This window comes from Alosa alosa, chromosome 2 (genome assembly GCF_017589495.1).
Source record: "Alosa alosa isolate M-15738 ecotype Scorff River chromosome 2, AALO_Geno_1.1, whole genome shotgun sequence".
In the NCBI taxonomy this organism is placed as follows: Eukaryota; Metazoa; Chordata; class Actinopteri; order Clupeiformes; family Clupeidae; genus Alosa; species Alosa alosa.
In genome coordinates, this window is record NC_063190.1 from 7266458 (window position 1) to 7284642 (window position 18185).

The window sequence follows — 18185 nt, forward strand, 5'->3', positions numbered from 1 at the left end:
GACTTTCAAACAAAACAGAGAGCTCGCTCGCTACTTCCTCCCCCTCCCTCCCGTGCTGCTCCAGTGCAATTGAAACTCTCCTAAACGGGCATCTCGTCTGTGATTTGCTGGAACAGTTTGTTATGTTTTCATGGGCTAGGTTTGCCCAGGTTGTCCACAGAGATCACGTTTTTTTTACAGTGTATTCAGGACACAGACAGCTAGCGGTTGGTTAGGTCAGTGGTTTTCAAAGTGGGGGCCGTGGGGGTGCCAGAGGGGCCTCAGCAAGTTGGAAGGAAAAATAAAAGCAACAAATAAATACATCTGAAAAATTTAAAATATACCTATTACTATGAGGGTTGTTATACAATTCCATTATAATAATGTGAGGCATATCTGAACATTATATTTCCCATGATAATGACTGGGAATAATAGTAGAGTGATAGCTCTCATATAGCAGAAAGCCCCAAATACAATTTACAGACTGTATGCTCCATCGTGAAGTGCTTGTGGCTAAAATAATTATTAGGATTAGCTTAGTGTATTTTTACATTTGCTGTAGTATTGTCGATGGGTTTAATAACACATCAAGGGGGTTCTTGGCCAGAACCTAGTGGTATTTGGGGGGCCTTGTCGTGGAAAAGTTTGGGAACCCCTGGGTTAGGTGATGTTTGTAGTAAGTGACATAAAATGTTTTAGCCTAAAAAACGCATGGCATCACTTAGAGCACCTTTAAATGTGCCTGAAAAATGAGTGACCACGTGGCCTAATCAGTCTCAGAGCAGTGTTTACCTTTCTTTTCCTCTTCAGTCTCCCAAGTCCTGACGTAACCTTTCATAGGTCATCCATCGCCAAGGACAGGTTAAACTTACTCAATGGCAAAAATTGCAACTGTAACTTTAATTGCATTATCAGTAGGCTATTATCATTATCAATAAGCCCTTCCCATAACATAGCCTAAGACGTTATGTGATTCCGATGATCTGATCGCTAGTGATTGGACCTAGGCCAATAAGCATGGTATACATTAATGATGGTGTTATAATATTCTTCCAATGTAATTTTTCATCATAAGTTGAAGAGAGAAATTGGCATTTACCTCACACAATATTGAGTAATTGAATATTTGCCCTCCAGTTCTTTTGACCTTCTGCTCCCATATTTTTGTCCTTTTTGGGTCACGGGGGAACAATTGTTTCCCGCTTCCCGGACTTGCACTGCAGCCAGACGCGCAACAGTTGGGCATTTTGTCAATAATTTATGTTATTTTGTAACAATTTATTATATTTTTTACCGTATTGTCTGCACTAATGGGGATCTGATGAATGTTGGTATCTAACATGGCGTCCATGAACCAAATGACCACCTCGGAACCAATCGCATAACAGGATAGCTCAGACCATTCGATTCCCTAGTTGGCCAAACTCTCTCTATATGCTGCTCTGGTTACTGTTATATTGTAACCAGTTGTGTTATATTGCAATCAGATAATATTGGACATCAATATTGGACATCACACTTATGCTGTACACCAGTGGAGTTTTGCCCACTGAAGACTTAAGTTAGAGTTTAACGTTTTGGAATATGACTAGTTTTAGTTTAAGATTATTGCTTCGTTATTATTTTCTTCAACCCCCATCACTGTAATTGTGCCTGCACACAATTTTAGTTGGCTTAACCTCCCCGTATGCTAGAGAGTGACGGTTGTTATTGCAAGCAAATCGTGTTAGCTGTTGGATGTTGGATGTCACACTTGTGCTGTACACCTTTTTGTTCCTGTCTGTCTCTCGTCTTACACAAGAGAAACAAGGGAAAGGCTCAATGTCACCTCATCACAACAAGATTTCATTGAAAATATCTCACGAGAAATAACAAAGGAAGTTCAGAGTCTCAGCACTGTCATTTGTATCCGTCATCTCTCTCAATCACTCTGACTCACACACACACACACACACACACACACACACACACACACACACCACACACACACCACACACCACACACACTGTCCCTCTCTACAGACACTTACGCACAGCAGGCACACACTCACAAGATAATGAATAATCCTTTGATATTTTCTGGCATGAACCTGCACTGCGCTAGCGAGAGCTGATGCTCGATGTCGGGAGAGGAGTGGGCGTTTGGAAATCTTGTCTCTGTGACACGCTGCAAAGGAAATGTTAGCCCTGTCGCTCTGTTGGAATCAATAGTTGCAATGATTTTGGTCGTATTTCTCACATCCAGAAACCCTCTCTCGCTCTCTCTCTCTCACGCTGTGTCTCCTTCTCTCCCTGGCCTGACCCACCCCCACCCACTCATAGGGCACACACACACACACACACACACACACACACACACACACACACACACACACTCGCGCACAGCGGTGCCTGTGCTCTTGCTGGGCTTGGCCCTGGGTCTGCTGTGCTCAGCAGATTTTAGACGTAGTAAATAATTCAGCAGTCAGGCCCGGGCCCGAGGCTCTGCTGTCTGCTACCGGGTCTCTGTGGCGGAGGCTAAGGAGTTGGATGGAGCGTTCGGGGCATTCTCTGGGCCGAGCCGCTCATGAAATACTAAGTCCCATCTCGTGCCCTCTCCACCTAATTAATAAATGGACTGAGTGCCTTTCATGACACTGCGCTTTATGCTCTGTTTGTTTTGTTGTTGCTGTTGTTTTTGTTTGGTTTGTTTGTTTGTTTTGGTCTCACGGATGAGCGATGTGTTGTTGTCTTGCCACCTGGCGAGTGGGAGAGCTTTTTATAGATTTTTCCCCCCTCCCCAGTTCACTGTTATTCATTCCAGATGAGTAGGCAGACAGCCCCCAGAAACAAGCAGACAGGGGCTCTCTCTGCGAACAGGTACTTGACATTTTGACAAAAGAAAAAAACAGGCAGGCGACTGTCTCTCCATACCTGGAGGGCCTGTATGCCATGTATCTGTCACCGGCAGGAACTAGGAGAGGGTGGATGTCACAGACTTCGGAATGTACCATAGGTAAAACGCCGGGGCTCTGCCTGGTCTTGTCTCCTCAGTGAGAGAACAAGTGGGTCCAGGGTGAGGTCGAAAAAAGAAAGAGAGAGGGGGGGGTTGGAGAGAGACCAGCGCTGTGGTGAGAGATGAGGAATGCACAGAGAGGCTCACTCTGCTCCAGAGGTGGCGTTTAGCGGTGACGACATGCTCCAAGGCGAATTTTGCAAAGGTGGGGAGATCTATGATGGAGATCTTTAACTGCCACGTATGCAGCGTCAGACCAGAAGGAAGGAGATATGGGAAAAGTGGGGGGCGTAGGGGGCGGTCAGGGGAGGGGTGGGGGGAAGGGGTGGTACATTTTTGCCCTTAACTCTGCATCTGTTACAGCATGTTGCCTTTATGCCAATCTGCAGGTTTGTTTTGGGTTGTTCCGATGTGTAGATAGATACATGTAGCTCATTCAGAGAGCTATACATACAGTATGTCTGTCTCTTACATCTATTTGCATTCATTCATTTCACAAATGCTTTTATCTAAAGTTACTCTCATTCAAGGTACAACGCAAACCTTGCCACTGTAGGTTAGCCTCCCTATATCAGTAGTAGCAATACATCCTGTTCCAAATGGAGTTTGATTCTGATCAGTGGACAAGAGTGTGACGTGCATGGAATGAAAGATTGAGAGGAAATAAAGGTCGATAGCCCAGGGAAGCTCTGAAGTATCTCCCTACACCCCTCGCCCAACCTCCACCTCCACCTCCACCTCACATGCTCGTCCACGTCACACCCCCGTCTCCCTGACCCCGCGGCTCCTGAATGGGGGACACAGTGTCAGCAGGAACGGGGGGGCTCCTCGGCTGAGCGTCACGTGCCGGGGTATAAATCTCCGGAGCAGCTTTAATGGCTCACTCTCGTTCGAGCCTCTGACTCAGGGTGAAGGAAGAACCATTACGTGTGTGTGTGGGAGAGAGAGAGAGAGAGAGAGAGAGAGAGAGAGAGAGAGAGAGAGACGGATAAAGAAAGAGAGGCTTTATGTCATGAGGCAAGCGGGAAGTCTCTCCCCCTTCCCAGCTCACCCCTCTACTGTCCTCTCTGCCATTTTAATGTATTATGGGCCTTCTGGGCTACTACCACCTAAGCCTTTTAAATTAGAGCGTTGAGTATGTTATTCGTAATAACGAAAGGCTTTTAGTAACCGATATTTCACAAAACTGATCCTCATGGGAGAGATGTGTAAGGCATTTCATGTGATATCTTCCCCACTGGTCACCTTGCCATTGAATACAAAGAATGTATTTCTTAATACAAAGCCAAATCAAATCTTCTCTTGACTGACCTGCTGTACTCTGATTGAATGTGGTTCCATTAAGAGTTACATTAATGCTTTCTGACAGATATGTCATTGCAGTTGAAAAATGGCCCGTCTTATTTCGCTCTTGTTTCCACCAGTCCTCTCAGGTCTACTTTTTCATCAGACTGATGTGCTTCAGATAGAAACCAGTTTAATGCATCTTAAAGTCCACCAATAAGAAGCACTTCTCGTGAAGAGAGGAAGCTGGAGCACACTGATAGCTTGCAGTTTTTTATTTCAGTGCAAACAAACACTTGACTGACGTTTCGACACTACTGTGTCTTCCTCAGAGTCCAGAGCATTTATTGTGGTTTTGTAAATTGTAAAAATGGGCTTCGCTTGCAGATGCACAGACATGACACACAATATGCTGACTTCACACCATTCAGCAAAAATGAGCGCATTATATTCCACTGAGCTTTCTCAGCGATGATGGAGATACAAGGGTGATTGCAAGTTATTGGGTTTGTGTATATCACCATCTTTGTCTACAGTGGGTGCCACTGTGTTGAGGCTGTGCTAGAGCTCTTGACCACAGATGTCCAGATGTCTATGTCCCCTTTGTAGACTTGTACTCTCTCTCTCTCTCTTATCCCTGTCTTATGGTGACAGAAAGTTCTAGATATCCACCATGGACTAACCTCCCGTCATGACCGGGTCTTCTGCAGTGGAGCAAATCACCCACTGACGCTTCAAATCAACAGTTGCCTTGAAGGATCACTTTGGGTGGTGTATTTTTAGGAGTGGGTGACATAAGCGCTGCTCGTCATGTGTGACTTTCACACAGACCATGGCAAGCTTGCATCATCAGCATGAGACACTGATTTAACTTGGGCTTATCTGATGGGGACGCATCCGAATGCAAGAGTGGCAGTGCAGGGGCCCATGTCATCAGTATGCGCCACGCGCCTCCCAGGGGGGTGATTCATCAGTATGTAACGCAGCGCATGGGCTCTTATGAGCGAGGCCGCGCCCTTGTCTATCTCAGTGCTGGATGGAGGCATCGCCGCACGGTGAGGGGCGTTCAAGAGACAGCGGAGGAGGAGGAAGGGAGATGAGAGCTTCAAGAACCGAGAGCTAATGGCCATTATGAGGAGGTGCTGGCAGGCCGACAGAAGAGTGTCTAATTAAGGAACCTGAGATACCCGCCTCCCACCCACCCTTCTCTCCATCTCTCTCTCTCTCTCTCTCTTTCTTTCTCTCTCTCTCCCTTTCTCCAGACTGCTTCAATGCAAGAAGGAGAGGATCCCCCCTGAAAAAGTCAATATACTGTATCAGAGTGAAAGAAAAGGAGTCCCGTCTTACCAGCGTACAGAAATAGGCTTGCATGTGTTGCAGTGCAAATGTGGGGGTTATTTCTAAAGACTCAGAAATTTTTGAGAACTGTGATATATGGAATGATTCAGCTCGACAATAAGCAACATTCTCACCAGATATAGTCACGAGATGTCAAAAGGATGTCATTTTTAGGTATAACACACTGAAGGCTGTTTCTCATTCAACGGAGAAGAGCTAATTTTTCTCTGATGCAGATGACATTGGCTATAGTTGTTTAAATCTTGTCATCAGCTCCCCCACACAGTTCCCGGGAGATTCTGCATTCCAGTCTCTGTATTAATCCTTTCCTTCACCTAGCACTCTGCCTGTCTTGTGTCCACACTGCTCCCCTGCAGCTCCTCGGTAGCTCAGCTCTCGAGCTCCTCTCTCATCCCCACTCATCCGTTGCCACTGCTGTTTTCCACGGACCTTGGTCAAGATTCTCTCATTTATTTATAATGTTACCCTCATTGAATGTTTGCCTCCGCTAGTCTCTGAGTCACATAATCTGTGTATAAGTTCAGGCAACAGTCACAGGTGCACCATATTGGAGAGATGTTTTTAAAGTTGCATTTCCATATGCTGTATACAGCACATGTTGTACCCCCGCTCTATGCAGACATGATATTGGAACTTAATTCCCTAAGGCATCTCGGTCTGAACTAGTGCATACCGTAGAGGTTTCTGTAAAGACTTGCCACATAGTGCTGCCTTTGTATGTGTATACATGAAAGCAGGGTTTCTTATTAAATTCCCCAACCATCTAGAGGAAGAAACATGGTACTAAGCCATGACAAATTACTACAACTACAAACACATACCCTTACATTGTCATTATATTGCATTATAGATATTCATTGCTGTTATGTTGTGAAATGTAATTTTATAATTTCATTCTATGGTGTTCATTGAGCTCAACAACATATGTGTTTTAGGACTGAAACACTTGATTTAAAACACTGCACACCAAAGCTGTTATTTTAAATAAAATTGCCAGCTTGCAACCTAGAGCTAGTTGTGTAGCGCTACATACTTGTTTTATATGTGCTATATGAGTGATAACCATTAAGGTTTGAATATGCATCATGTTGTTAATGTTGTGTCCAGGATACAAGGCCCTACTGAAGTGTCTGTCGGGGAAGTTCTGCAGCCGAGAGCTAATCGGCATCATGGGCCCGTCAGGAGCGGGCAAGTCCACCCTGATGAACATCCTTGCAGGCTACAGGTGAGCGACATTCCTGCTGTAAATGTGCAGCATTTTACACTTGTGCTGTTATGCAATGACATGATGGATTGTCTGTATGTCTATGTGTGTATGTGTGTACAGTATGTGTGTGTTTGTGTGTGTGTGTGTGTGTGTGTGTGTGTGTGTGTGTGTGTGTGTGTGTGTGTGAGAGAGAGAGAGAGTGGCCGGTGTAAAACAAATTGAGAAAAATGAGAAAAAGATGAATGGAGACACAAAAAAGACAAAAAAAACAAGAGATGAAAGTAGCAATACCCTGAAGGGGTCTGCATTGTTTCTCTGTAGTCAGTCAGAGGCTGGAACGGCACCTGGAGGCCATTGTTAGACAAATTTGCAGCTGTGTTCCTCCACTGCCATCCATCTGTCTATTCCATGCTCTGTTCCTCCACTGCCATCCATCTGTCTATTCCATGCTCTGTAATTTCCTCTCTGTCTCTGTCTCATTTCTCTCTCTCTCTCTCTCTCTTTCTCATCTCCCTCCCCCTTTCTCTGTCTGTCTGTCTCTCTCGTGTCTTGCCTAACTCTTGTTTGTTTTATGACATGTTTAGTCCCACACAGCCCAAAGACAAGACCAGGCAAAGCCCCTTAGTTACCCAGCAGCACATACCTCTGTCACCTCCTCCATGTCTCCTGTCTTGTAGCCTACTCTCTTATTTTACAACTTTTTTTCTACATACAGTGGACCAGGGCCAATTATAATAGAACGTACAGTAAGCCATGGTAACTTTACAAAAATAATTCTATTGATCTCACAGAACGCCACTCTCTTTCGACTGTTAGTGATCTTAGATTCGGACCACGGGACATAAAAACAATCACAGTCTTTGGGCCCGAGTTCGGGGGCAATATAGGTGGCGGAAATCTACGACAAGGCGGGGACTCTGAAATGGGCAAGACCTTTCATGAAGTGAAATTGAACAAACCAAATCACAGGCAACCAGTGTTCAATTCTGATCTATCTATCTATCTTTTATTAATTGACTTAGGCCTGCCCACTTTGTGCGTCTGACTTTGCTTTGGCCACAGTGCACATGCACTCATGGCAAAATACGCTGTCAAACTCACACCCCCTGTGTTGGCAAAGGTGGGACTGGAGATGGCTGTGGCAGTGAATGGGTTAAAGAAGTTCATGTGTGAAAAGCATCAGTCAAAGTAAAGCATACAGGCAGACATGTTTGTAATTGTATGGCATAGCAAACCTTACAACTTCCAAAACCAAATAATTATGTTAAAGTACTGGAGGACAGATCTCACAAGAGCCCCTCATAGCCGATGACAGAGCGAATGTCTGTTGGCTTCAGTAGCAAGAGGGAGTCATTAGGTGCATGTAATCATAATGCCATTCTTTGCCTTTGTTGAGTGTTCCCACTGACTCCATGTTGCAGTTGTCTCTCCATGCCACGTGTGACACAGCTGTGTGTGGTACTTCCTGTTCGCACATGTTGGGAATGGATCAATGGTGCCTTACAGCAAATGAATTGATTTGTATATTGCTTTATTATCATAGAATAGGAGTTGTGGACCATGACAAACTATAGTTGCAGTGAAAAGCGTGTATTACTGGGGACGTTTTCTGCATTCATAAGTAATTACAAAATATAATATAGTATCATTTTTGTGTGTGGAATGTATATTGTGCTGCGGCTGAGGCAAAGAGTGTTATATAAGTGCTGCTGGAATGGTGTCAGTATAACTATGAACAGTGTATTGTTCCGGTGGTTTTGCTGAGATCAGCGCGTGTGGTACTGAGTAGAAGACCCGGCGCCAAAACTCGAGATGCAGCCGCTGCCTCCACAGTGCTCCAGGGCCTCCCGCACAGCGCTGCTCATGCAGGCAGAGTGGACGCTCCAACCTGTGGTTAGCATCTCACCACTGCAGTGAAAGAGCCAGGCATTGCCACGCGGCATACTAAAAAGGATTTCAAAGGGTCTCACCTTTTCTCTGTCTCTCTCTCTCTCTCATGTGGTTCCAGGGAAACGGGAATGAAGGGACAGATCCTGGTGAATGGGAAGCCCCGGGACCTGCGCACCTTCCGGAAGATGTCCTGCTACATCATGCAGGATGACATGCTGCTGCCAAACCTCACCATCCGGGAGGCCATGATGGTAAGGTCAACCTGTGATGGACTCATGAATTTTTAAAATGTCCGTCATGATATCATGTCACCCATTGAAACACATTCAGCAGCTATACATCAATCACAACCACTGTATATCACATTTCATGACGGTTATCACCTTACCACTGATCCCACTTGGTTGTTTCTTTGGCCATACAGGTGTCAGCAAACCTTAAGCTCAATGAAAGTATGGAGGTGAAAAAAGAGCTGGTATGTTGTAGGCACTTTTTAAATACTTACAAATGTTTATGTTTATTTGTAATGGATACTGCATCTATTTACTGCATACAATATATATATATACATTGTATACATATGCATATGCTTATTGTGTGTGTGTGTGTGTGTGTGTGTGTGTGTGTGTGTGTGTGTGTGTGTGTGTGTGTGTGTGTGTGTGTGTGTGACAGGTGAATGAGATCCTGACAGCTCTGGGCCTGCAGGAGTGTGCCCAGACTCGAACCCATTCTCTGTCCGGGGGTCAGTGCAAGAGGCTGGCCATCGCCCTGGAGCTTGTCAACAACCCGCCCGTCATGTTTTTTGACGAGCCCACGAGGTACGCTGCGTCCAGACAGGATCAAAATAAAGCATCAGATGGGACATCTCAGTCCGAGTCAGAGAGGGCAGGAGAGAAGAGGAGGGGGAGCTTTCTCATTTGGACCGAGTGTAAATCGTGGGGAAAAAATCTAGAAAGTGGTGTTTCAATTCCATCAGCAGAGAGTTGATTAATGTAACTGATTGCCCTGTTGAAAGATGAAAGTGGTGTGTTGTGTGTGACATCAGCCATTTAGGAAGTACCTCGTCTAGCGAAGCTTTTAATTTAACCAGCTTTTGTCGACAGTAGAAAAACCATGTAAGGCCCTAGACACCTCAGGTGTATGTCTCTTAATCGTGACGTATCGCTCTTCACATCTAGCACCAGTCGGCCACGATTATCAGCTTAATCTGTGCACCTCTTGACCGGGGCAGATCAGTTGACCTCTCGCGTTCTTGTTAGCGGCGATGTGCATCTCAGGATTGATGTGCGTTTGTTGTGGTGTTGTGACAGTGGCCTGGACAGCTCCTCCTGTTTCCAAGTGGTCTCCCTAATGAAGTCACTGGCACAGGGGGGCAGGACCATCATCTGCACCATCCACCAGCCGAGCGCCAAGCTCTTCGAGATGTTCGATAAGGTCAGTGACCCTGGTCCATGAATTTGGCAGTCGTGTAGCTATACACTTCCAACAGTCATAGTCCGGGTTTTGGCTGAAGAGATGGATTTGGCCATTTGAAATAATTTTCTGATATTTTACAACTCGTAATTGTCATCACTTTGAATCATATTTGTTTGAATTGTGTGGTAGTGTTACCAGTTGTGCTTAACATATGAACTGATTTAGCCATGCCTGATATTATATATAAGAGAGGCAGAAATGATGTATACAGTATGCACTGTCATTTTTGGTGGTAGTAAGTTGTGTTTACGTCTGCTTTACTCTGCGCCATAATGATGTATGTGTCCTCTCTCCAGCTGTACATTTTGAGCCAAGGCCAGTGCATATACAAGGGCACTGTCACCTACCTCATCCCCTACCTGAAGAACCTGGGCCTGCACTGCCCCACCTACCACAATCCTGCAGACTTCAGTGAGTGTTTCACAGTGAGAGCGTGTGGTTTATATGGAAGTGCTAGTGTGTATTGTTTTTGTTGTGTAAATGTATGTATATGTGTATGAGAGAGAGAGAGATAATGTGTGTGTTTGTGAGTGTGTTGGTTATCTCCGGGTGTAAATGAGGCAGACAGGGTATCAAATTGTGCTGACCACAGCCACAGGTATTTTGCCAGCGAGCGGATTTTGGAAGCTAAACGGCGGGTGCGAGCAGCATATTCAATAGAGGGTCACTCACCTCTTTACCCCCTGCAGTTATCGAGGTGGCCAGTGGAGAGTATGGGGACCTCAATCCCGTCCTCTTCGAGGCCGTGCAGGGAGGACTCTGCACTGAGGAGGGGAAGAAGAACTCCAGCGACAAGAACGACCCGGCTTCCTCCTGTCCTTCTCAATGTCACACCGTAAGTGGGCCTCCGTTCTGTTCAAGGGGAGCATCTGCGGCTCACACGTAGGTCTAGCGTGCAGATGTCTCCCCCTGGTGCGTGAAACCCAAAACTGTAGATCAGGTGAACAGATGAAAGAATCTGCAAACAGAGACTGATGCTAAAAAGACTGTTTTACACTGATCAGCAAGAGGCCAAAGAGTGTAAAGACTGATGAAAACAAACAGAGAGGCGGATGTCTCAGTCTAATCCCATCCTCAGTAGTCCCTGTTGTGAAAGAACTAAAAAAGTAGTGTGACTCTTAGAGGCAGGCTACACCAGGAACGTAACTGAAGCATTCTGTTCACGGAGCATCTGCTGCAACAATTAGTTTCAGCTATCATCGATGGAACTGGCTACACCAGACATGATAGCGGTGCGTATACTCAAACAAATTAGACCAGCCTTCTATAATTATTTTTACGCTATGTGAACAGAACGCTTTAGATGTGAGCCTGGTGTAGCCTGTCTGTTAGTTGCATATCACTCACAAGAGATTTGGCAAGGCAGTGTTGTTTTAGATTAGATTAGATTCAACTTTATTGTCATTATGCAGAGTACAAGTACAGAGAAAACAAAATGCAGTTTGCGTCTAACCAGAAGTGCAAAAAAGTGCAATGTGACATACACCGTATACACAGGTGGTGCATAGAGTATAAGATATATTGTGCAGTGTAGACAATAGTATACAGTTAAGAAGCTGGAATGGTTTACAGTAATAAAAATTAACTAGAAATATGTGCAGTGTATTAGTAGTAACCTTATAAGAGCAGAATATAGATATAGATATGCAGTATGAACAATGTATGAACAACATGTACAGATATGTGCAGTGTAGTAGCAGTAACATTATAAGAGTATTAAAAATAATATTTTTATTATATTATAATATGCAGTGTATTAACAGTAATATATTGCAGTAGTGTGTATGAATATGTTTTATTCTCTGATCTCCTCCGTTTCCACTGTGCATTGGCACATTCAGGATGCAGGACACATTGAGAAGCACACCTTTGCCACGAGTACCCTGAATCAGTTCTGCATTCTCTTCAAGAGGACCTTCATCACAATATGTCGGGACACGGTAAGCCTGCTGCTGATTCCAATACTTCCCATACTATCCTTCCTGTGTTGAATGAGGTGGGTTAAGAGAGTGAGGGTACAGTATTAAACAATAACTCAGCCAGATGTGGGTGGTAACCACATCAGGGATTCAGATAGGAGACATGCGAGTACAGAAGAGATTCAATCATTTTATGTGCCCATTGTATGTATACTATGTAGGTCTCTATAATAACATTATGTTAAATATTGTAAAATTCTATAGGGGCTTAAAAGGCTGCATAGCCATGGAGTTTATGGATTTAACTATTTTTTTTGTAATTTGCCATATGTATCTCCATTACAGAGAAAGTGTCTTTTGTTTTAACAGGTACTGACCCACCTGAGGGTGATGTCCCACATCTGCATAGGCGTTCTGATTGGTCTCCTGTACTTGAACATTGGGAACGACGCCAGCAAGGTGTTCAATAACACCGGCTTCCTCTTCTTCTCCATGCTCTTCCTCATGTTCGCCGCCCTCATGCCCACCGTACTTACCTGTGAGTACTCACCTGGTTATGCACCAGGAACAGGGTTTCCACAGTTATGGAAAACCTGGAAAAGTCGCTGAATACTCATAGTCATACAAGGGATGTTGGTAGGGATAGCGTATATCACAGGATTTGATCACTTCTTTCATAGATATATAATGGTAGGGGAGAGAACACATTTTATCCAATCTTGTTGTCAAAGTCGCATTTCATAAGCCCCAACCTGTGGCGTAGAGTAAGCAATTTTATATGTATAGGCTGTGAAATTCATGTAATTTTCATTCAAGGTCATTGAAAAGTCATGGAAAGGTTTTGATATGTTGTCAGTAAGAATGGGTGGGAACCCTGCAGGAAACATTCCGATATATCCACCCCTGATAGCCTGTGCTGTGGCCACTGCTAAGTGAGTCTGTTTGTGCAGGTGTGGGCGGACAGCACTGCAGTCCCAGAACGAGTGGAAATTTATGTCCAATGTGATGTGTCTGAAAGCGAGCTTTGTTTACACTAATGAGCTGACAAAAGAGGTGTTTTATTTATAGAGGATTGACAACGATATAGGATGAACAACATGGTTGATGTTGAGATGTTTTGTGTGTGTGTGTGTGTGTGTGTGTGTGTGTGTGTGTGTGTGAGTGTGTGTGTGTGTGTGAGTGTGTGTGTGTGTGTGTGTGTGTGTTTGTGTGTGTGCGTCATTGTGTAACAGTTCCCCTGGAGATGTCCGTTTTTCTTAGAGAACACCTGAACTACTGGTACAGCCTGAAGGCCTACTACCTTGCCAAGACCATGGCAGACATACCATTCCAGGTTGGTCATCTTATGTTCCTTCTTATTTGTATGATTCCTTAGAAGGCCCCTAATTACTGGAGACACCCAGTTTCATTTTCATTTGAATTTTTTCAGTCATCCTTTTCCTCTTTCATTAGTTGCACCCTGCTGTTTCAATGGATACAATATAGTCAAGTTCATAGTGAAATCTCTGTCTCAAGTCTTGCCTCTAACACCAACTGGACAATCTGTCTGTCTGTCTCTTTCTCTCTCTCTGTCTCTCTCACCCTCTCTCTCTGTCTCTCACTCTCTCTCTCTTTCTCTCTCACCCTCTCTCTCCCATCTCAGATCATCTGTCCGATCATGTACTGCAGTATAGTGTACTGGATGACCGAGCAGCCCCCGGAGGCCGCCAGGTATCTGCTCTTCATGGCCCTGTCCACCTCCACTGCTCTAGTGGCCCAGTCGCTCGGCCTCCTTATCGGAGCTGCGTCCACGTCCCTGCAGGTACAGGGTGCAGGGTGCACACACACAAACACACACACACACACACACACACACACACACACACATGCACACACACATGCACACGCTCACACACACACACGTGTGCATACACACGTACACACACACACACACACGGACACACACGGACACACACACGCACACACACACACACACACACACACACACACCCTTGTCCTCTTTGGCAGGAATCTTTTTTGTAGAATACTTTGCTGAAGAATTGTAAGCAGTTTTTAACTTTGGAGAAGCTGTTTTGGAGAAGCCTGTGTACTTCTTGTATATGAGAACTGAAAAACCTCCCCAAAGCCCATTCATGGTTCTGTACAACAACAGTCTAAACACTTTATGTAACCATACCAGCTGAATGCTGGGGCCTGTAGTGGTCCCTCCACGAGCCAAAGACAAAGAACCCTATTGTGTCTACAGTATTGTGTGCTTTTTCATTGCCTTATGACTGTTGACTGTTGTGCTCTGCCCGTAGGTGGCCACATTCGTGGGTCCAGTCACCGCCATCCCTGTGCTTTTGTTCTCTGGCTTCTTTGTGAATTTTGACACCATCCCCAAGTACCTGCAATGGAGCTCCTATGTGTCTTATGTCAGGTGTGTCCACTGGAAAAGACAAAAATGCTACTGAAAATAGCCATTAAATATGATAGTTAAATATGAAACCCAACATCTGTACAGTATGTATTTTTGGAATGTATTTGAAGGCCACCTGGCACTGAGGTAGGAAATGCGATGCTTGATCTAACAGTGTGTCAAACACCTGGCCTGAAGCTCTCCTTTGATCTCGTTCTCAGGTATGGCTTCGAGGGAGTCATTCTGTCCATTTACGGGATGAACCGGTCAGAGCTGGCCTGCCCCGGGACCATGCCCTCTGGCTTCTGCAAGTTCCAGAAGCCAGAGGAGGTGCTGCAGCTGCTGGACGTGGAGGACGCCAAGCTCTATGTGGACTTCATGGTGCTCGGAGCCTTCTTCCTGATTCTCAGACTGGCCACCTACTTTGTGCTGCGCTACAAAGTGAAGTCCGAACGCTGACCGCGGTCAGTGCTCCGACAGAATCACTCTTTGATAATAGGCACTGCAACGTACATGAATGGATGTTGTACAAAGAGACACACATACAAAGTATACACACACATTCTGACATACACAAACACACTCACGTTCACACACACTACACATTTACACCAACCAATGCAAATTACTTTTGAATCTGTTTTGTACCTCGTATAAATCTTAGACTTGAACAATCAGACTTGAATTAATTTGAAAACTTTTCCATGTATTTTTTTCAATACATGACTAAAATGTTTTGTTTGAAGGTATTGTCCTTTCTTTTATCTTCAGACGATGAAGTGTTTTGTTTACTTTTTATTCACTGCATTTATTTTTTTAAAAGTCTCTACTTTTAGTTTCTCAGTCAAATCTATCTTTTTATATAGTCATTGTGTATCATCACTTAACACAGTGTAAATACATTGGGAACTGATTTGCGACGCATGATTCTCTATGGAAGGGGTTGGATGCACTGTCTCTGTCAATGGAAAAAAAACAAATGTATGCCCTTCAGTAGCATGTGGACTGGCCGCTAGCCCTTTGCCCTAAAGACCAGGACTCTCAACAGAACACGAGGGGTGTAAGTTATGCCCCTAACAGATGGCGCTGCGGCCATGTAAGTATGTACTCAAACGTTTACGTGGCTAACCAGAATTGTTTTTTTTTTTTTTGTTTGTTATTTTTGGTGTGTACTTAGAATAAGAGTCACTCTCGAATGCCTCTTTTGGACTCTCATGGTTTGCATTTCAGACAGAAACGTCAGTGGCACCTGATGTGGGGACTACAATGTATTCCACACTTCACAGGCTTTCATTGTTTTCTTTATTCCAACATTGATAACATGAACTGCTTGTCCAGTGGCCCAGTTTGCACCGAACTGGATGGACTTGCACAGTGGATGTCTGATCTAGTTCATCAATGTGAGAGAGAGAGAGAAAAAGAGGATACCTCCACCTCATTCGTCTGTGGCTGTGAGTGTGAATAGGTGCATACCCTGGAAGAGGTGAGCTCTCAGTTGTCATGGGACGCCATGCAACGCCTCATCCCCATCATTACTAACCATTAACTAAACTCGTCCCAGTAACGGGATCACCCAGCATATCCACCGTTTCCCCAGGAGCATGACTGATTCATAAGGAAAGGTTTGCATCTGCAAAAAACATGTTCCTTTTTTTAACACTTGGTGACTAACCTGGAGAGATTGTGTCAACAACAACAGCAATGATTTTTTCTTGGTTCAATTCCCTGCTCAACATTTCCAATTATTTTCTATAAATGTAGACTGTTACAGACTGAACCTTGCAGTTGATAAAAATGTCTCTCTAAAGTGATACCATAACATCTCACTGTATAGAATACCTGTGTTTAGTTGTAGTTACAAGAAGAGGTTGAACCTTCGACACAATGTTCCAAAGCCTAGTGAATGCCATTGTGTCATCAGTTGAACCTTCTACTTTGAGTAGTTGCATTTATTTTCACAGTTATTCACTGAAAATGTTTCCATGAATCCGTATTCTCTTAGTCCAGGAAACGCTCCAGTCTACCTGTGTTCACGACATGACTTTCTTGGTGGATGGGCTTTGTGTGCAACTATTTTATCTGTGTCATTTTCGTAAGGATTGTCAGATGTCCAGTGTCGTTAGCCACACTGTTGGATACTTGAAATGCTAGGTTGGCCAATCATTTGTCTCACGGCCAGTTTGGTTTACTGTGACTGCAGTAGTAAACTCCGATGCTTATGATTTGCACCTATATATCTCACCCATATGCTGTACGCTCCAGGGAGGCTCCTCTTGACAACAGTGCAATGCAAAGATCTTTGTTTATAATGAAAAAATGTCGAAACTATGAAAATATCTCTCATGATTCTTGACTCTGCTACTTAGTTTGTCCTATAATACTACTAATAATAACCTTGACTATATACACAATGACAGTAGATGTGTGATGCGTAAACAAAAATGTATGTACATATATGCACTTTTGTTAATGTTTCTCAAATGATTTTAGATTCATTTGTATTTATTTTTATTTTTATATGAATATGGAGGGTACTGCTTAGTTGAGTCTGGAACTGGGGACAGCATGATCTCGGAAGCAAAAAAAAAAAACGATGTCACAAGGAGCCCATGCTTTTCAATCATTTCGAATTCGAATTTCTGTAATTTTTGTACGCAGGTATTCAGAAAAGTAGTGTTTTACCCAATGATATTAAGTGCTGGCTGAAAGCTATTTAGTGACCCACATCACAGTTGGTAGATCTGTATGGAACAGCTAAAACAGCTCTGATTCATGTATTTTCCCAAAGACAAGGGCTGGTCTTTCCACTTGTGTAGAACCACGCCAAGGTTAGGCAAGGACCATAGTGCAATAACGGGATGCAGTTACAGTTTTGGAGCGATAGTCTAACAACTCACACGAGGGAGGATTGGACTGAAGTATCCGAATCAGGACAGACATTTGGATGGCTCAAGTGACATAAGTGGATGACAGCTGTCTGTTAAAGAATAGGATAATATCTGTTTCTAATAGCAATAGTAAAGTACTGTGCCTAGAGAGTGTTATTGTATGTTATAACCGAATACTTCTGTGTCCTGTGGTGGTCAGACATTTCACAACTATAATGTTGATTGTCCTCTGTTTTCAATTCTATATACATGTTTTCCCCCCTTCAAACTGTATGTATGTAATACTGGGAAGTATTGGGAAACTGGTATTTTGACACCAGGTTTTGGGGGCTCAAAAAGGAACTCCTCTGTGTGGCTGTGAATTCGAGAGATTTTTTCTATTTGAGATTCTTTGAGGTTCTGCTCGAGATTACTCTTACTCCACCTGGTTTCCTCCAGAAATCTGGTTCACTATTTGAGCAATGCAGTATGCATGCCTTACAAATATTAAAAGCCTTCAAAACTTTCCTCACGTATGTATGATTGCAAATGCTGCAGATTATGGATTGTTGTAATATTTGACAGATACACTGAACTGTATAGATCATTCTCTATTAAAAGCTGTCTACACAGCGGTAAGCTTTTACACAAACTTTATTTTCCAGCAGTCTCTCATGTCCTGACATTGCTTTCCTCTTGCTTTTCCTTTCATTTCATTTAAGATATATTTGTTTCATCAAATAAATAAAAAAAGTTCTATGTATTTACATATGTTAAATTATTACAATAAATGCATTTATATATAATCTA

The 18185-nt window shown here is 43.8% G+C and overlaps 1 protein-coding gene across 1 annotated transcript in view; it reads left to right on the forward strand.

Moving 5' to 3' along the window:
- Positions 1-18185, forward strand: part of abcg4a (ATP-binding cassette, sub-family G (WHITE), member 4a) — a 28792-nt gene extending 10607 nt beyond the window's left edge. Inside the window, exons 4-16 of the mRNA XM_048237713.1 lie at positions 6726-6843; positions 8834-8966; positions 9140-9190; positions 9388-9533; positions 10026-10149; positions 10488-10602; positions 10881-11026; positions 12033-12131; positions 12480-12648; positions 13343-13443; positions 13753-13911; positions 14411-14529; positions 14730-18185. Of these exons, the coding sequence (XP_048093670.1) occupies positions 6726-6843; positions 8834-8966; positions 9140-9190; positions 9388-9533; positions 10026-10149; positions 10488-10602; positions 10881-11026; positions 12033-12131; positions 12480-12648; positions 13343-13443; positions 13753-13911; positions 14411-14529; positions 14730-14967 (1718 nt within the window). The 3' untranslated portion in view covers positions 14968-18185. The remainder of the gene's footprint in view (positions 1-6725; positions 6844-8833; positions 8967-9139; positions 9191-9387; positions 9534-10025; positions 10150-10487; positions 10603-10880; positions 11027-12032; positions 12132-12479; positions 12649-13342; positions 13444-13752; positions 13912-14410; positions 14530-14729) is intronic.